The sequence below is a fragment of the Plecotus auritus genome (assembly GCF_963455305.1).
Source record: "Plecotus auritus genome assembly, chromosome: 9".
Taxonomy (NCBI): domain Eukaryota; kingdom Metazoa; phylum Chordata; class Mammalia; order Chiroptera; family Vespertilionidae; genus Plecotus; species Plecotus auritus.
Genome location: NC_137783.1, coordinates 117,180,934 through 117,202,392, shown reverse-complemented (window position 1 = coordinate 117,202,392; position 21,459 = coordinate 117,180,934). Strand labels below are relative to the sequence as shown.

The window sequence follows — 21,459 nt, the reverse complement described above, 5'->3', positions numbered from 1 at the left end:
ATAAAAAACCTGGGTCTGTCCCGACAGGAGGCTCGGCCAACCAGAAGTCAGTCCTGCAGTCACCACTGGGTTGCCGTGGTGACCGAGCACTGACTGCTACCGCAGCAGGTGCAGTGACCCAGCACTGACTGCTAAGGGGGCTGCGAATCAGGCCTGGAGAGAGGCCTGAAGAGAGAAGCAAGGTCTGATCCATAGCCTGTGTGGCAGCTGTTAATCAGTACTTGCCTCTCTCTTTCTCTCTGGGCCGGGACAGCAGCCACACCTCCATTTCTCTCCAGGCCTCCACCAGGGCTGCTGATCAGCCCCGCCTTTCTAATCAGGCCCCCTTGATAGGCTCAGAGATGCTGACTGGCATAGAAACCAACCAATCAGAACCAAATTGGCTGGCAGAGGAGGACGAGATCAGGCCTGCAGGGGAGTGCAGTTAGGGGTAATCAGACAGGCAGAGGCAGTTAGGGTCGATAAGGCTGGTAGGGAAGGGCAGTTGGGGGCGATCAGGCAGGCCGGCAGGGGAGAGCATTGGGGGCGAGATCAGGTCAGCAGGGGGGCGATCAGGCAGGCCGGCAGAGGCAGTTAGGGGCGAACAGGCAGGCAGGCAGGTGAGTGGTTAGAAGCCAGCAGTCCCAGATTGCGAGAGGGATGTCCCCCCCTCCGTGCACGAATTTTGTGCACCGGGCTACTAGTTACCCATATAATTGTGTGAAAGCCTAATTCCATGTCTTTTCTGTACAAGATAAATGTTAATAATCCATCAATTTATCCCAATGATTATTTTCCTTCATACAAAACACTACTACTATGAGAATTCACAATAGGGTCACAAAAATACAAACTACTAAAAGTACTAAGATTCTTTGATTGAAACTTTATAAGAGATCTTGAAGCAGAGAATTCTAAGCCATGCCCAGATTCCTGATTCCCAGAAACAGATAATTAATGTGTTATTTTAAACCAATAAAAACACAGTAACACAAAAAATAAGATTTTGCTAGGAAGAAGGACTAATACTCAAATTAGTCAAATTACAATCTTTAGTTCCATGGAGACTCCCTGTGACTCTAGCTTCTAGTATGCATCTTCTCAATTCGCACATATATAACTGACTGACATGGGATCCAAAAGTATAGTTTAGACCAGTGGTCGCAAACTTTTCAGACCTCACGGACCACTCAGTGTTAAGGTATAATCTTGACTTTTTAATAGTTTTGGAATGTGCCAGAAGCACATCTAATAACTTAATAACACTACTGTATTTGTCTGCTAAAAATGATCAAATGCCATAATTAAGGAATAGCCCCCCTCTCAAAGGTCTAAAGCAGTGATTTGTAACCGCAGTACTGCAATAATTTTTAAAACATTAAATACCCGAACGCTTTTCCCTTATATTGTCAAATAAAAAAATGACAGTAGCCAATACAACAATAGGCATCCAGTGTGAATGAATCAAAATTATACCTGTTTTTTGGGCAGATTGGCAAAAAATATATATTTTGGAGTGCCGCAGTATTTTAGTAATTAGTTTATGTGTGCCATGAGATGAAAAAAAGCTGAAAATCTCTGGTCTAACCAATGAATAAATTACATTGAAACACCAAAGATACTATAGTGCCAAAGGTAAGAAGCCTTGATACCACCTAGGTTTACTAGATACAACCTTAACTGACATTTTATTTCTTAAAGTAAAAATTCCTTACCAAACTTCATGCGTATATATTCATAAGGGTCTTCTTGCCAAAGTTCTTCATCAGCATCTGTATAGCACATCAATGGGAAAATAACATCTTGGATAATGCCCTGCGATTTAAAAGTTAAGAAAGTAACAATCTTGAGTCAGTATTGAAATTCAAACCTTCAAATTTCTGTTAAGTGGTAAAACAAAAGTAACCCTATAATTTATAATATGTTTTTAAAAGCTTAGTATCAAACTTTACATTCTCAGATCAACTATCAATGTACATATTCTTCCTTCTATGCAACAAATAATTATGAAATAAAACATGGATAGCAATTAAGTATTCTGAGACAATACAACATGAAATTTTAGTCCATGAAGTCCTAAAGTTCTAAATAAAGCAAAAAATTACTCATAAAAATAAGGCAATTATCCTCACAACTAACCTGGCAAAATAGTCCTTTGCTTGTTCCAAATTACATATATAAAATATTAACTAATTATAATCTAACAGTAAGAAGTTTTAGATGAAAACATAATATGAATATTCACAAAATTCCTTTTACTAGAATAAGTTTATGCAAGGTGTTTTACCTCGTTTTCATAATCTACTCTCAAAACAATGACCAGAATTACAATAAACAACACAAGTCAACAAAAAATGCATGTTAAAAAAACACCTTTATGGTAATTAATGTTATTTCCATTATATTTTCTAGAAAATATTTCAGATAGAAAATTATTACTTGTATATGAGGCTTCAGGTTCTTCCAGGTGAGAGCATGAGAAACTCCTTGATTTATATAATTTAATGTCTGTTGCAAAACTCGAGGAGCCATATATTGCTTCTCCTTGTATTGATATAACACCTTCAATAAAACCTTTGGGAAAAATTTTTTAACAAAAAACAAAATTTAAATAGAAAATTAACAAGTTATAAGCCAGCAAAAAGACCTGACACTTACCTTAATATCCAGATCACCATCATAAAATCATAAGCATATAATTTAAAGAAAGTAATTTTTATTTTATTTATTTTTTAACTGAACCAGCAACCTGGGTATGTGCCCTGACCAAGAATCAAACCTGCCACCTTTTGGTGTATGGGATGATACTCCAGCCAACTGAGCCACACCAGCCAGGGCGGAGAAAAAAAATTTTAAATTATATATTGGAGAACCACATTTATTGGCATTTAAATAAACAAACTGAAGTAATACAATGTCAAAGGATTAGTTTCCGATTAAATATAAAAAGAAGAGAAAATCATATGCTACTTATTGAACATACCACAATATTCTGAAACATCCCCATATTGCTAAAATCACCTTCTAGAAAAATCTTACCCAAACTACTCACCTACCTATTGAATGTCTGGCAACAGCTTTTATTCTACTTCACATTTCAGAACAGGGATTGTCAAAATCTGGGTCACAAACCTCTCAAAGGAGAAGAATGCAAGCTCTGACTGACTTGGCTCAGTGATTGGAGAATCGGCCTGCAGACCCAAGGGTCTCAGGTTCAATCCCCCTCCCACTTTGGGGTCCGTGTGAGAGGCAACTAATTTTTGTGTCACTCTCAAGTCAATGTTTCTCTCTTCCCCCACCTCTCCTCCCTCTCTTCCACTCCATTTGAGAATCAATGGAAAACATATTGAGTGAGGATTTTTTTAAAAAGCTAAATCATTATATGTCCTTTTTATTGTGTTAAAAAAGGCATGGATGGCACAAAAGTATTGGCAGCAAAACTTTCTGTACCTAACATGAATAAAGGAAGTGGCACTGAAATGTATGAGCAGTCATCATATTCTTTTTTTTTTTTTTTAATATATTTTATTGATATTTCACAGAGAGGAAGGGAGAGGGATAGAGAGCTAGAAACATCGATGAGAGAGAGACATCGATCAGCTGCCTCCTGCACACCCCCCACTGGGGACGTGCCCACAACCAAGGTACATGCCCTTGACCGGAATCGAACCCGGGACCCTTCAGTCCACAGGCCGACGCTCCATCCACTGAGCCAAACCGGTTTTGGCTCATCATATTCTTTACAGCCATATAATTACAGAACAAGCTTTCCTTAAGAATGTCCTTTAAAAAAAAAGTTCTTAATGAAGAAGAAATATTAATATCACTAAATGGGAAGTATACATACAGCACTTCTGCTATATACTGAAGAACAATTGTTAGAAGAAAAGCTGAAATAGTGGCTTCTTCCATCAAATACTATCATATACTTGAAAGAAAACTAATAAACCAAATATGGTTATTTAGACCTGAATATATGGCATTATCATTGATCGGCTGCCTCCTGAACGTCCCACACATTGGGGATTGAGCTGCAACCTGGGCATGTGCTCTTGACCGGAATCAAACCCAGGACCCTTCAGTCCGCATGCTGACGCTCTATCCACTGAGCCAAACTAGCTAGGGCTTTTTTACTCTTTTTTAAAGCCTTACCCGAGGACATGTTTTTTGTTTTTGTTTTTTTAATTGATTTTAGATAGGAAGGGAGAGGGGGAGAGAGAAACATCAATGTGAGACACTGATCGGTTCCCTCCCATACATGCCCTGACCAGAAATGAACCTTCAACCCTTCGGCGCAAGGGACAATGCTCCAATCAACTGAGTCACATTGGCCAGGGCTTTATAATTTTATTTTATATACTAATAAAATAGCATGACTGAAATCAATCTAATAATGACATGTTTCTACTTAGAAAAATTATCTTAGACTTACTTGCTGGACACCAACAGCAAAAGCTTTCAGAAATACTTCAGCAAATTCATTATACTCCTTGGAAACATTGCCAGGGCTTCCATATCTAAAAGAACATTAAAATGTTGATTGTTTCTTTATAATGCTTTATGTCAACACTTACAAAACCAAAAGACTGAAAAATAAATCATCATGTATCTGGGAGCTTACCTTTCAAAAAGCCTTGCTAAAATATGTAAAGCCCACTTCTTACATTTCCACCATGGTAACTCAGGTCTATCATCTTCTTCAACTTGAAGTGTTTCCTTATTTAAAGAGACATTTATTTAATAATAGATATAGTAAGAGATGATCGAATTTAAGAGAATATGAGGTGAGAACAGATTCTCAAAAACATGAATGGCTCCTCTAATGTTGGCCTTTCATATTAAAAAGGTAGATTTGAAAAAGTACTAACTACCTATTTATGAAGGATATACTTTTAAAAATTCCGTTAGGTGCCCTGCCCTTGAGATCATGCCCACCCCTTTCTCCTCCTCTCGCCCCCACCCTCCCCACCAAAGCATCACCTTTGCCTTTCCTTCTCTTAAGCTCCAAGAGACCTTCTTCTGTTTCTGTAACTTGTTTTCTGAGCCTACCACCCAGCACAGATGGCTCACTTCTACTACCTCCATAACTTCCTCCCATAAATTGGCGGGGGGGGGGGGGGGGGGGATTTTTTTTAAAGCTTAAACCCATTTTATTCAAGACCCAAATTAAAGTCAAGGTCATGGCAAGTAGTTTAATCAAAACCTGCATAGTTCAAATCAAAAGGCAAGAGAAAATCCATTTCAGCCCTCTAGTTTCAGAAATATTAGTACAAATACACAAAGATATATATATATACATATATATATGCGCGATTGCAAAGACTTGTGTAAGAACATTCATAGCAGCTTTAACTAATACTAAAATTTGGAAACCACTAAGATGTCCATCAACTAGTATATCCAACTAGCATATAAATGGTAGTACATCCATATAATGGAATACTACTTGGCAATAAAAAGGAACAAACTACCATAACACAACATAACCCATCTGATAAATAAATTAAGCCAAAGAAGGTACATATAAAATAATTACTTTCAGCTTATTAGTTCTTCCCCGTTCACAGATGTCTGCAAATTATTAGGCTAAAAATTTAGCTATGGACTTTTAAAAAATATATAATTTATATGTAACATTGTATTAGTTTAAGGTATACAACATAATGATTTGATATATATAGGTTGTTCCAAAAAACTATATACACCCTATAACAGCTGATAAGTCAATTTTCATTCCTTTTAAGATTTAACTGATTTGAAATAATGGGTGAAGCCAGACTAAGCTTTGAACAAAGAAATTTTATCCTAAAGCCCACTAGACTTTTAAGGGGATACATAAGAAATAAAGTTTATGGTACAAAACTGGCAAAAATTAAAAAATTAAGGGTGCACAAATGCCGAACTAAAGGATTCTTAAAGTCTGAGATTCCACTGCTTCACAGTATTACCAGTGCTTAGACCAATGAACGGTCATCAGTTTGAAAGAGGCATGAACCAAAAAAATTATTCATTTCTGTAGATTCTTTTAAAATTTGAAAATGAACTATATGTTAATAAACACTGATTTTATAATCATTCAGTATACATACATTTTTGGGGGATACCCTGTATGTATATATTGTAAAACGATCACCACAGTAATCATTAGGAAGGTGGTCAAAAGGCACAAATTTCCAGTTATAAGTTCTGGAAATGTAACGTATAGCATGATGATTGTAGTTAACAATGTTGTATTATATTGTTATATATGTGAAGGTTGCTAAGAGAGGAGATCTTAAAAGTTCACATAAGAAAAAATGTATTACTCTGTGAGGTGATACATTTTATAAGCTCTTAATTAAAAACTGAGAAGAAACAGAAGAATTAGGATGAAATTAACAGATATATAAGCATTTAAACAATATAAAAACCCTTTACATACTTTGTATATGCACATATGTAAACAACTAAATTTTGTCTTATCTCGAAAAATTTGCATAGTCAATTATGTAAGTTTATAAAGAATGTTACAGGAAATGGCAGTTAAAATTCTCAAAAGATAACTAAATATTTATGTTTAGTAATATAAGAGAACATAAAGAGACTTACGTTAGGTACATCTCTGTTCACAACAGTCTTTAATATTTCTATCCATTCTGTCAGGTTCTGTTGGTTTATCAGCTCCAGTGGTAGTGTATACTAAATTAAAATCAGAATTAATTATATTAAAAATCCTTACAAAAGAGAATTCCACTTCCTTTTATTATTCACAAAACCTACAAAAAGTATTTCCTTCAATATGTATTTCTTGTTTTTCGTACATAGGCAAATTTGATTAGTTACCTACACCGGGGAATTGTGGCAATGACAGTGGCATCCTTGTCTTATTGCCAAATTACTGGGAATATATTCCCTTTTCACCATAAGGTATGATATTTATTGTGGATTTCTAGTGAACATTTTTTTTTATCATGTTAAGGAATACCAGGATTCTTAAAATTTTACTTAGACCAGGAATGACATCCTCTTTCCATATAAGAATTTTAACCACAAAACTGATTTCTTACTGTTGATCCATTCTTGCATTCCTGAAATAAATCCTATCTCTTAATAGGCTTATAAAATCAATATCCTATTTAGGATTTTAGGACATTTTAACCAGTAAGAAGAGGCTAAACTTTTATATCAGGGTATGCTAATCTCAAAAAAAAATTCATTGCAAGGATAAACATTTTGTCCTATGCCCTAATATAATTAACAAAAAGAACTTATTTTTAATCTAAAAGATGGGGTTACTACCAGTGGGGGGGGGGGGGGGGGGGCGGGCGGGGAGAATAGAAGCAGTACTAACATTGCCTATTCAAATCACTTTTAAAAAATTGTAAGAATGCCGAAACCGGTTTGGCTCAGTGGATAGAGTGTCGGCCTGTGGACTGAAGGGTCCCGGGTTCGATTCCAGTCAAGGGCATGTACCTTGGTTGCGGGCACATCCCCAGTGGGAGGTGTGCAGGAGGCAGCTGATCGATGTTTCTCTCTCATCGATGTTTCTAGCTCTCTATCCCTCTCCCTTCCTCTCTGTAAAATATCAATAAAATACATTTTAAAAAAAATTGCATAAGAAGGAACCAAATGGAATGGTGGTATTAAAATAAAGTGCCCTTAGGTTAAGACTTGGAGATTGTCTTTAAAGATCTAGCAAAGACATGCAAAATCCAACCAAACAATAGAATGAGTCAGCTATAGTTTCAGTGAAGGTATATTAAAATGCAATTTAAAAAGAAAGGCATGAATTGAACCAAAAGTCCTGGTAGATGAAATGAATCCTTTTATGTTTTAATCCTGATAAAAAATTCTATTTCTTAACTAATTACATGCCACTGAGAATGCAGACACAACCATTTCCTTAGCCTATAACATTTGTCCCAAAAAGATTTATTAGGACAAAATACAAAAATAATGAGGCTCATTATGTGCCAGTCAAGCCCACAGTATTAGTATTTTTGTGTAACATAAGTTTAGGAATAGGTTTTGTAGTTATTGGGACAATCTATGTATATTTGGAATATCAGAGTACTTCTTAGATATAAACTATAATCAAGTAACTGATTTTCAGACTTGTAAAAGGTACAAGAAAAATTTACTAATTTTGTAAATAGTGTTGGATGGTTTAAGAGAACTTAAGATTGATCACTTATAATTTAAGATTTATTAGCTTTGTTTGTATATTTGGGTAAGTATGCTTGGTTAGACTTTTAACATATTTATAATTTTGGCAACTTATATTTGACTAGCAAATCATTCCCTTAATCTAGATACACTGATTTTTTATACTTAAAAACTGCTTTATAAAGATTACCTGAACAAGAGCATAGAAGATCTTGAAAATTTGTTTCTGAATGAGAACAGACTGATCAGACTGATCAGAAAGAAGCTGAATAAAACGGTCCTTTAGCACTGGCAGGAAATGCTGCATTGCTGCTACCAATGGAGTCCGTTCCTCTGGTTTCTTGTACCTTTAGGTAAGAATACAAACTATTTCTGTAAGAATTTATTTTACAATTTTATTTATAGATAACATATCAATTTAAACTACTTGTTTGTTCACACAAATATAAGCAAAATAGAAGAAAAACCTACTATGCAACCAAAAGCAACTTTAGAAAAACCTCAAATAATAATAGGATATCTAAAATTTACTCAACATTATCATGAGGTCTAATCTTCAAGGTCCCATTAGTATCCTCTTTTCTATAGCTGAGGAAACTGAGGCATAGACAAGTTAGATATCTTTCCCAGTATACACATCTAGGTATGAACCTTAATAGTCAAGAACCAGGGTCTGTACTGTTAACCACTCCACTATGCTATTTCTAATTCTGAATACTGTATAACCGAGGAGGTACAATGGTTTGGCTTTTAAACTCAGCAGTTGATGGATATAAAAGCAATTATATTTTTATCATCCTTAAGTAATTTATATACTGAGTATTAACAGAGTGGTATCTATAAAACAAAAATACTCTAAAAGCATCATAAACCAAAAGTTTTTTTAAATAACTCATCTGGCAACAAAAACTGACCTCAATAGGCTATTTATGATTTCATTTATTCCATTTGGAGAGAATATTCACATACTTTATAGCCAATACAATAACAATACTATTGAGTGCTGATACAGATTTCAATAGGAACATTACATAACATTTATTATGTGAATCTTTCTAAAATAAAATAAAAATCCTGAATTCTGAATCACATTTTGCTCCAAGATTATGTGTAAAGCATTGCTGACCTAAGATATTTTCACATTCAGATTCTTTAGCATTTTAACTGTATTGTTAAAAAGTTTGATGCTTTATTTCAAAAAGGAAACTTTAAACATCGAATTTTTAAATTGTTATTTAGAAGGCTTTAAATTGGCTTTCTTTTACCAGAATCCAGTTTTATCTACTGGTAGACTTTTTGGAGAGGGGAAATGTATTTAAGAATTGCATATGTGAGCACCTTTTTAAAAGGTAAAGGTAGACACTCTTAAAAAGCTACATTCTTTTTAGCTATTGGGGAAAATGAGAACCGAGGTCAATTGCCAAGAATAAAAAATACCAAGAGAAATGTTCACACAAATAATGCCTGAGACTGTTAAACAATAAAACTGACCGATTATCTGCTGAGAACACAACTGAAAAGGTTACCCCTCCATTTCTGAGTCAATATAACAATTTACATAAAAGGAAGCCATTTGCACTCTCCATAAGACCTGAAAGTTCCTGTGAAAATGTGACACCAATAAAAGCTGACTACAAGGTTATGGTGTGTCCATCTGGTGAGCCATGTTGATAGAAAATCCTTAAATACTAGCCCATAACTTGTGTTAAAACAAAAACAAAAAACAACTACAACAACAACAACACAAAAACCTTCAATGGTTCATCAGTATCTAAAGCATCACATACAAATTTCCCATCATGACATTAAAAACCCTCTTTAACACAGTTCCAAAACTACCCCCAAATTCTCAACAGAAAGTATCCATACCATAGTAGTCTCCTAACTACCCACTAAAGACAGTATCTCATTTCCACCTCTGTACCTTTCTTTTTGTTCACACTATTCCATATAGTGTGACATGCCTTCCTCTTCAAATGCTCCTTCTGTGCTCCTTCAACTGACAAGTATTTCCTGAGGATCTATGCTCCTGAAGGCCACCACAACTTCCAATTTCTCCATGAATTTTCTTAGAACTGCTTCAGTCCACACAGATCCCTTGTGAACACCTTGTGCTCCACAATCAAACACTGGCTGAAAATGAACTGGAAATCCAATATTGTAGCAGCCTCCTGTCTCCCATTTTAAAAAAATCCCTGTCAAATTCTCTCCTGCTAAGATTATAGGATAGGAGAGACGTGAACTTCCTCAGACAACAACAGCTTATTATTGTTATTCTCTCTCATTTTAGTCACTCACTTACCAGAACTACAACTGGCACTCTGACAGAGGTTGGAGCAACAGCTGGAACATTCCTTAGCAGAAAGATGGGTAGCTGGTGGAAACACAAGAAAACACCAGTACCAATGCTGTAAATGGTATATTTCTCTCCTGCTCAGAACAAAAGCAGCAGTTCATGAGCTACTTTGAATTGGGACCCAAAAGGGTTTCGTAGGCTAACTACAAGCCCCAGAATTAGAGGGCTCACAATGGCATCTGTGTAGCTATTAGGACTGGAAATAAAGTCACCGTCATGGTGTAAGCATTCCTCAATCCTTCCTCATAATTTTCTAATGTCGAAACTTTAATGTGCCTATCAATTTCATTATTTTCACCACACCACTAGAGAAAACCCCTTTTACATTTGACTTACTACTTTTAGTGCTATATACCTCAACTTCCAAGGTTAGACTTTTTTCCCCTGATTCCTAAACCCAGATCTAAGATGATTCCTTAGTCTAAAACAATGTCTTACTGATACTGATATGAATTCTAATTTGCTCAAATATGCAAACACTGAAATAGGTGATTGTGATTCCCTCAAAACACAATAATTAAAACTAGTCATATAAAATTCCAACATATTCTTCTTAAAGAATTAGAAGTAGGTTCTTGTATGTTATCAAGATCCCAAATTAAGATAAAAATTCACAGAAAGCCTGAATAGAGCTCTAATGCTCAATGTATTCTGATTCCCTTCACATTTTAAAAAAGCCTTTATTAGCCCATATTGAAGAGTTAGAGATAACTTAGTTTTTGAATAGGGAAACAAGCCTGCCTGGCTTGGCTCAGTGGTTGAGCGTCAACCTATGAACCAGGTGGTCCCAGTTCAATTCCCGACCAGGGCACATGCCCAGGTTGCAAGCTCGATCCCCAGTAGGGGGCATGTAGGAGGCAGCCGATCAATGATTCTCATCATTGATGTTTCTATCTCTCCCTCTCCCTTCTTCTCTGAAATAAATAAAAACATATTTTAAAAAATGAATAGGGAAACATGATTAAGAAAAAAGGGCACAAGTTTATTAGTTGAATGAACAGAGGACACTACAGAAGTAAATAAGAATACTATTTCAGAAAGAAAAACTGAATTCAAATAACATAATTCACTAAATTTAATGTATAAAATTTCCCAACTTTCCTACTTCTCAAAACTATAGGAATTGAAAGAGACACTTACTCATAATTTTTCACAAGCTGATAAAGGCAAAGAAGAATTCCTAGCCAACAAGCACTGTTATCAGACTGAAGATAAAAGCCAATTTTGTCCACAATGGCAGTCCAGCGGCTTGGGTAATCATGTTTGATGATATGATGAATGCATGTAGTAAGCTGTACCCTGAAAGTAAAAAAATAAACAATAAGAAATAAATGCTACCTAGATAAAATTTTATTAACCAAAAAAATATTTTTCTTAATGTCTGTTTAGACAAAAATTAGTTACTGAGCAAAAACTTACCAGTTCCTACTATTTCAAAGATCAAAAGACTATAATATAAATTACATAACAACATTCTAGTTTTCTTTACCTCCTTTCATCTGATCACAGTGTTTCACACGTTTTACATGAAGTTTAAGTTATTGGTTTTATAAATGTAAAATTTAATTGCAGTACGAAAATAAAACAAATTCTCCTGTAATAGCATTTGTTAAGTTTTCTGAAATGACTCCCCTACCTTATTCCCCCCTCCCAAAACCCCCACAAATTATATACCTGCAAATCTGGATAAGCTTAAAAAAATACATGTGTGTGTATATATATACATATATACATATATATACCTGATGAGCTCAGGAGAGTGGATAATGGCCTCTACAATATTTTCTCGAATACAATGTCGATCTTCTTCTGGAATAGTATAAGGGGATATATCCCGTGGTGCTGTCTCGCGATCTGGCCAATACTGCGTTATCATATTCTTCAAATAGATAACACCTAAAATATAGATTAATTTTTAAAAATTATTTGAGCCCTAGCCGGTTTGGCTCAGTGGATAGAGCGCTGCAGACCAAAGGAGCCCGGGTTCGACTCCGGTCAAGGCATGTACCTCGGTTGCTGGCTCCTCCCTGGCCCAGGACCTGGTCAGGATGTGTGCAAGAGGCAACTGATCAATGTATTTCTCTCACATTTATGTTTCTCTCTGTCTTTCCCTCTCTGATCCACTCTCTCTAAAAATTCAATGGAAATCCTTAGGTGAGGATTAACAACAACAACAAAAATAATAAAAATGATTTGTGAGAGAGGAAGAGAGAGAAAAACATTGATTTCTTGTCCCACTTATCTGTGCATTCATTGGTTAATTCTTGTATGTTCCCTGACCAGAGACTGAACCCACAATCTTGGTGTATCAGGACAACGCTCTAATTAACCAAGTTATCTAGCCATGGGTAGAGATTAATTTGACAAAGGAGTATTTACTATGAAAGCAGTGAGAATATCCCTTATAAATGTCCACACTTCCATTTTTCTTTCAGACCAACCATTGTTGTAACACTATCCTTTTAAAAATAAAACACATTTATTTTAAAAGTTGATAATCAAACACAAATTTAATAATTAGCTACAGTAGTCATCTAAAACATTTTTATTAAACAGAGACTAAGGTAACTTTGCAAGTAAACACACTATAAATTAAACTGTTAGGACCTTTTATATCACATTTATTCATAATAATTTTTACCCTATTTTCTGTAGGAAAGCTATTTAGATTAATTTTAACAAATTAGTTTTCTAAATGAAGGCTCTAAAGACAAAACCACCTACACACACCAATAGCACTTCTACAACTAGTATCACTGCTACAGAGTTAATGTTTGTGGCCCCCAAAATTCAGATTGAAATCCTAATCCCCAATTGTGATGCCATTAAGGCCTTTGGTATGTGACTGGGCACTCTGTCCTCATGAATGAGATTAATGCTCTTAATAATAACAGAGACCTTAGAGAACTTGCTCACTGCTCCTACTATCTGAGGTTCTGTGAACCAGAAAGTGGATCCTCAGCAGATACCAAATCTGCCAGTGCCTTGATCTTGGACTTCTCAGTCTGCAGAAATGTGATAAAGAAATTCTGTTTATAAGCCACCCTGTGTATGGTGTTCTGTTACAGCAGCCCAACTAAGACACACACAAAGGTTATTTTTATCATAGAAAAATTATAGTATGTAAAGAATCTTAGTCTACAAATCTAAGCACTTCAATCATACACCACAATTACACTGCTTCAAAATTACATATTATTTTCTGTCAGCTAGCAAACTGCTATAATGTTCATTGCTAATTAACTTGAATTAAACTAGATCACTAACAATGCTTTTTATCCAGCACTCTCCCCCAAAATGAAGGGGGTAGAGTGGGATGAACAGGGAGAGGGAACCCTCAATCACAAATGTATAGGAAAAGGAAGTTAAATTAAAATACCCCACCTTATAATATTTCAAAAAAGATTAAGACTACATATTAAAATACCCTTCAACAAAAGTTTTAAGGTAAAATACATCTACAGTAAACACTGACTCAGTATTTCGGACTGATATATTTCAGATTAATAATACTACTAGAATTTTGATTCTTTAGCTCCAAACCAGAACACAGACCAAAATAAGACTTGATATAATATTTCCTTCTACTGTTATGCACAAAGGAATGGGGTATAGATACTTAATTGTAAAACAATGATTTGGTATTTTAAAAGTTGACTGGTCCAACAAGTGAGAAGTGCACTGCAAGAAATCTCATGGATTCAGTCTACTCCATCCAGAATGTAGGAACTCCACTACAACTATAAAGACAGAAACTTTCAAAGTCTAGTAGATGAAACTACAGAGTACACACACTACGCAGGGGTCCTCAAACTACAGCCCGCGGGCCACATGCGGCCCGCCAAGGACATTTATCCCGCCCACCGGGTGCCGCTGCCTGTCCTGCTTAGCAGCCAACTCATCCCGGGCCCGCAGTGCGCATAGGAATTTGTTCATAGTTTTTTTTTTTAAACTATATATAGTCTGGCCCTCCAACGGTCTGAGGGACAGTGAACTGGCCCCCTGTTTAAAAAGTTTGAGGACCCCTGCCAGAGTACCATTCAATTATTACAAGATGTACCTTTTAAAAGAATGATTATGAACAATCCAATAAAAAAAGGGGCAAAGGACCCAAACAGACACTTTTCGAAAGAGGACATACAGAAGGCCGGGACATATGAAAACATGCTCAAAAGTCACAAATCATCCAAGAGATGCTAATCAAAACAACAATGAGGCCAAAACCGGTTTGGCTCAGTGGATAGAGCGTCGGCCTGCGGACTGAAGGGTCCCAGGTTCGATTCCGGTCAAGGGCATGTACCTTGGTTGCGGGCACATCCCCAGTGGGGGGTGTGCAAGAGGCAGCTGGTCGATGTTTCTCTCTCATCGATGTTTCTAACTCTCTATCCCTCTTCCTTCCTCTCTGTAAAATATCAATAAAATATATATAAAAAAAAAACAACAACAATGAGGTACCATCTCACACCTGTCAGAATGGCTATCATCAACAAATCAACAAACGACAAGTGCTAGCCAGGATGTAGAGAAAAAGGAACCCTCATGCACTGCTGGTGGGAATGCAGACTGGTGCAGCCACTGTGGAAAACAGTATGGAGTTTCCTCAAAAAGTGGGATTACTGGAACTCCCATTTGACCCAGTAATCCCACTTCTAGGACTACATCCCAAGAAACTAGAAACAACAATCAGAAAGGATATATGCACCCCTATGTTCATAGCAGCACAATTTACATAGCTAAGATTTGGAAACAGCCTAAGTGCCCATCAGCAGATGAATGGATTAAAAAACTGTGATACATTGCCACAATGGAATACTATGCTGCTATAAAAAAGAAGGAACTTTTACCATTTGCGACAGCAAAGATGGAACTGGAGAGCATTATGCTAAGCGAAATAAGCCAGTCAGAGAAAGATAAATATCACGTGATCTCACTCATATGTGAGATATAATGAACAATATAAACTCATGAACAAAAATAGATCCAGAGACAAGGGGCAGGGGAGGGGGCCGTTTAGAGATCAACCAAAGGACTTGTATGCAGCATATTAGCATAACCAATGGACACAGACACTGGGGCAGTAGGGGCTTGCCCTCAGGGTTGGGAGTGGCTGGGGGGTGTCAATGGGAAAAAGGAGACATATGTAATACTTTAAACAAAACAACAACAAAAAAGAATGATTATGTTTTTTAAGTATTTTACTGATTCCATAGTTTGGTTGCTTCTGTTTTTGTAATACTAAACAAAAACCTTCCTAGTAACATTTAATTTTATTCTACAGATACCCTGGACTACCAGAAAGACGAACAAGTGAATCCTAGAGCAAATTAAGCCTGAAACATCACTGGAGACAAAAATGACAAAACTGAAGCTGTTCTACTTTTGGCACATCATAAGAAGGCATGGTTCTTTGGAAAAGACAATAATACTGGGAAAAATATGAGGCACCAAGAAAACAGGAAGAATAAATATGAGATGGATTGACTCCATAAAAGAAGCCATAGGCACAATTCTATATGAACTGTGCAAGGGCTGTTGAGGATGGGATTTTGTGTACCTCCCTTGTTCATAGGGTAACCAGGAATCAGAGCCACATAACACACACTAACATAATGAAGTCTCTAAAATGTGTTAAGGTCCCCCTAAATGCCAAACACTTCCAACATATTAGTAAAAACTGAGATTTAAAAGCGAAGATTCTTATCTAAAAAAAATAACCAAATGGGAAAATGTCAACTTCGTTAGTAAAACAAAGAAATGACAGTTAAAATAATCAAAGCAACATTTTTCTATTTAATTAGAAATTTATAAAAAGATTCACTGGCCCAGCTGGTGTGGCTCAATGGTTGAGCATCAACCTATGAACCAGGAGGTCTCTGGTTTGATTCCTGGTCAGGACACATGCCCAGGTTGCAGGTTGGATCCCCAGTGGAGGGGTGTGCAGGAGGCAGCCAAGCAATGATTCTCTGTCATCATTGATATTTCTATCACTCTCTTCCTCTCTGAAATCAATAAAAAATATTAAAAAAAAAAAAAAAAAAGATTTACTGCTGATCAGGACCCAGTTAATTACTACATTTTCTAGGTACAAAAAAGGTTCCATTGCCCTAGCTGGTTTGGCTCAGTGGATAGAGCATCAGCCTGCAGACTGAAGGGTCCCAGGTTTGATTCCACTCAAGGGCACATACCCGGCTTGCGGGCTTGATCTCCAGTAGGGGGCATGCAGGAGGCAGCCAAGCAATGATTATCTCTCATCATTGATGTTTCTCTCTCTCTCCCTTCCTCTCTGAAATCAATAAAAATATATATTTTAAAAAAAGGTTCCATTATTATGTAATTTATATACCAATTTATTTTTTAAAAAACCATAAAGCAATTACATTATATTCAGTTATTTATTAACTGAGTATCCTCAATGTGTCAGGCAATATTTTAGGCACTGGAAATACTGTTAATGTTCAGACCTGAGATTAAATCCTAACAACTGAGAAATAGTTTACCGCATATGGCACTTTATGATGAATATATAACTTTTTTTTAAATTATATTTTTATTGATTTCAGAGAGGAAGGGAGAGGGAGAGAGAGAGATGGAAACATCCATGACAAGAGAGAATCATGGATCGGCTGCCTCCCACACACCCCACACTGGGGATCGAGCCCACAACCCGGGCATGTGGCCTGACCGGGAATCGAACCATGACCTCCTGGTTCATAGGTCGATGCTCAACCCCTGAGCCACGCCTGGCTGGGCAAAGACTAACATTATGTAAAGAAAAGGCAAATGCTTAATATACACTTAAGCAGGGGTGTGGGATGTCTGGCCATCGAGCCATATAAGGCCTGAGAAATCATTTGGTCTGGTCCTGTCAAGGCATTTGGGGTGAGTTAATTAAATGTTTGACTAAATATAGCAGGCTAATTTTTAAGTTGGTAATTCTGTATCGCCTGTGTGAATGATGTTATAAATATCCAAATGGCCCTTGGCAGAAAAAAGGTTCCCCACCCCTGCACCAAAGAAAGAAAAAGAGCAGCCTTTTTTTAAAAAAAATAAAATTGGTGTAACGGTAAAAAATAACACCATAATATAAATTATAAATTGTTTTTCTAGAATGATGAAATTATTAGTATTTTATATTTCCTATGAAATTTATATATCTGCAAGTAAATAAAAATAAAACATGAACATATGAAGTCCATTATTTTGCAGACAAACAGATATTATAAGAAGTAGTGTGCCACATTTTCAGACTCTGATACTGAAGGAATTGCTCAATATCTCGCTAAAATCTGAACTAAGAAATAGTACTTTTTAAAATGTTGTAATAAACAGTAAAAGCAAATAGCTATAAGGAACAATCACATAAACAGAGAATCTTTTTGTGTTGTTGTTAATCCTCACCTGAGGATATTTTCTCCATTGGTGTTTTTAGAGAGATTGGAAGGGAGGCAGGGAGACAAAGAGAAATAACAATGTGAGAGAGACACATTAATTGGTTGGGGATGGAGCCTGCAACCAAGGTGCCCTTGACCAGAATATCAAACCCGGAACCCTTTAGTCCACAGGCTGATACTCTATCCACTGAGCCAAACCAGCTAGGGCAGCAAAGAGTCTTTTAATAAACCCCATCAATTTTTCTTTCCCGCTTCTCTTCTAAGCCAATGAAATACTACATTCCTTTAAATTAAACTCTGTCACCAAATATCAAGGCACCTGCTGTTTGTAGTAAACACATAAGGGTAAACTGATTTTCAGGGAAGAAAATCACTGAAGGGCCATCCAGGATATTTCTGTTATTCAACTGTAAACCTTTTAAACAAGTTATTTACATACACTCAAGAAAATAATTCAGGAAACTTGCCTGCTTGTCTCACAGGTAAATCCAGTTGTTCTGACATAGTAATCTGAAGCAGTGTCGAAACAAAATTCAGAGACTTGTGTGCCTATAAACAAAAACATACATTTTAAATTTCAGCAAACAAATATTCTCAGTATTCTATTTCACGGTTTGGCTGTCACAAAAGGCTCTCTGTAAATTGGTCCCAGCCTTATTTTCTGTCACTCACCTATAATAACTCAAAAAAATTTAACATCCTAACTCCTAAAACATTTGGGATGTTTGCATTTGCCTACATTCTACTGCATTTCCCATTTACCCCAGTTAGCATTCTTAACCTATACTGGTATCAGTAGCTCAAAATCAGTATTCTCTGTGACACCTATTTCCCCAATTCAGTAATAATTTCTCCATAGAAACGTTGTGTTCAGTTTGTAAAAATCAATCAACTGTATCCTAATGATCACTTTTCTATATGCATGTTATATTTCAATATAAAAATTAAAAAGCAATATTTTGAACATTCAATAAAAGTAGGATACAAACTATGACAATAATTTAATAAATACTTTTATAAGCATATGCATTGCAACATATATAGAAACGAAATACATCGAAAATGCTAATTATCTCTGGGATAGTGGGATTATAGAGGAGCTATTCTTTTTTTTAAAAAAAAAAACACACGTTTTTATTGATTTCCGAGAGAGACTGGGGGATAGAAACATCAATGATGAGAGAGCATCACTGATTGGCTGCCTCCTGCATGACCCACACTGGGATTGAGCTGGCAATCTGGGCATGTGCTTTGACCAGGAATCAAACCATGACCTTCTGGTTTATAGGTCGACACTCAACCACTGAGCCACGCTGGACGGGCCAAAATTTATTTATGTAGGTGTTCCTGGTGCAAGACACCATTGCCAGGAGCTGTAAATCTATAGGTTTGAACAGAACAAATGAGGCTCCCTGACCTCATGGAAATTTAAGACTTTAATGAAGAAAAACAAGGTAAACAGGTAATTGCAATAAAGAAGTCGAGGACATAATGGAAGAATCAAAAGGAGAATCTCCTAATTCAGAGAAGTAATGCTTAAATTCAAGATCTGAACAGGAGTAACTAAGTGCATGAAGGGGAAGTATTTGCTCCTTTCAGTGCTCTATAAATAGATCTGAACACATTTAACGACTATTAGTTTCTTGAAACACCCTTTAATCTATGCAATTCATACACCACTTTTCCTGGCCCTTTCTCAGACTCTTTTGCTAGTTTCTCATTCTATTAATATATAAATGCTAGAACCTGGTGTCAGGACTCAGTCATAGGATGTCTTTTCCACTCCCAGGCGATTTATCCAACCCATCTTTAAACAAAATGTCAAATATGTTATATCCAGCCCAAATCATTATAACAGATCTATTTAATAATACCCTATCTTCATTCTCCCAAGTTGCTCACATTTATTATGTTCAAACTATCTTTTCCCCTAAAAGCTGTGACTCTTTCCTTGCACTACCTCATCGCTATCCTCAGTCATGCATGTCTGAAACCTGAATGTCATCTTTAATACTTCCCTTTTCAATACATCAGGCCCTATCAACCCAATACCCAAAATGCTTATCTAATTAATATATCCACTTTCTCCATTCCCATCAACACCAACCTAGTCCTGGCTTTACACCTCCCTTTCCTATTAATTAGACTTTAAGCTTCAGTGACAGTAGGGACTATACTGTTTGTATACCCAGTACCTCATGAGGGTTGGCATTTAAAATATTTTTTTAAATTACTGATTGAGTCAAAAAAACAAACAAAAAACGCCTTGGAAGCTGTTGTGATCATCCAGGGGCATTGTAGAGTGAAAAAGGGTATTTATATTTAAGGGGTAGACAGCCCACAAAGGACACTACTATCCATATTATGACTATGGCACTTTTAAGGCCACTTATATTACAGAATATATCTTATCTGTTGCATCAAATTATGAACACCTGGAATGGACTGCTGAGATCAGATAGTCTTAGCTATAAATACAGGATGGGGCCAAAGTAGATTTACATTTGTGAGTACCTGAAACAGTGTATTCCTGTATTATTATGTATTAATTATTGTATTATTTTCCATATAAACAATTATAAGCCTACTTTTATCCCACCCTGTACAGGTGATGTCACTTTCTACATTTTTAACTCTTGAGCAAGTTAATTCAGTAAATCTAAGTCCTTTTTAATTTTTTTAAATTATTTTTTATTGATTGCAGAGAGGAATGGAGAGGGGGAGAGAGATAGAAACAACAAGGGTGAGAAAGAATTATTAATCAGCTGCCTCCTGCACGCCACCACTGGGGGCTAAGCCCGCAACCTGGGCATGTGCCCTGACCAGAATCGAACCATGACCTCCTGGTTCATAGGATGACGCTCAACCACTGAACCACGCTGCTGGGCTAGTAAATAAGTCTTAAATATGGAAAACATTTAAGCAAATATCAAAACATAACAAATGTTGTTTCTATATCCATATAGAGTAGAATCTCATCTTTCTCAGAGTGTATGTACTAAAGCATAAATATTGCCAAATCAATCTTTAGCTCTTTAAATCCCCATAAAATACAGCATACATCTATGGTTTTGTATATACAACACTCTCTCGAGGTCCCAATTTTGCATTTTTCCTTCTGAGTTGAAAAAGACTGCTTTCAGTGATTGGAACCCCCAATGAAGTTATTGGTTTATGCTTAGGAGTCATGCTAAAACAACAAAACCACCACAACCACCAGTTTTTGTTGGGTGGATAGCTACGCATAAGTGAGCATGTTCCACTCACTATATCTTCCTACAGCACAACAGGTACTCCCTAAGTGTTACATTAACACAGGACCTCTACCAATTTCTAACGTCAAGTTTAAGTATAAAAAAATAAAACTGCAAGAGTAATTAAAGGGAACCACGGTATCTACCTTTTTTAAAATGTATTGATTTTAGACAGAGAGGAAGAGAAAGAGAAACATCGACTTGCTCTACTTATTCATGCATTCACTGGTTGCTTCTTTTATGTGCCCTGACTGGAGATCAAACCCCACAACCTTGGTGTATTGGGACGATGCTCTAATCCAGTGGTTCTCAACCTTTCTAATGCCGCGACCCT

General features: G+C 36.3%; 1 protein-coding gene across 1 annotated transcript in view; it reads right to left on the bottom strand.

Annotated features, from left to right (window-relative positions):
• IPO7 (importin 7) overlaps positions 1-21,459 on the bottom strand; it is a 58,657-nt gene that overhangs the window by 24,827 nt on the left and 12,371 nt on the right. The window contains exons 2-10 of the mRNA XM_080641018.1: positions 18,339-18,420; positions 12,223-12,376; positions 11,621-11,779; positions 8,315-8,471; positions 6,568-6,657; positions 4,601-4,695; positions 4,412-4,496; positions 2,419-2,553; positions 1,695-1,794 (exon numbers count right to left, since the gene is read on the bottom strand). Of these exons, the coding sequence (XP_080497144.1) occupies positions 1,695-1,794; positions 2,419-2,553; positions 4,412-4,496; positions 4,601-4,695; positions 6,568-6,657; positions 8,315-8,471; positions 11,621-11,779; positions 12,223-12,376; positions 18,339-18,420 (1,057 nt within the window). The remainder of the gene's footprint in view (positions 1-1,694; positions 1,795-2,418; positions 2,554-4,411; positions 4,497-4,600; positions 4,696-6,567; positions 6,658-8,314; positions 8,472-11,620; positions 11,780-12,222; positions 12,377-18,338; positions 18,421-21,459) is intronic.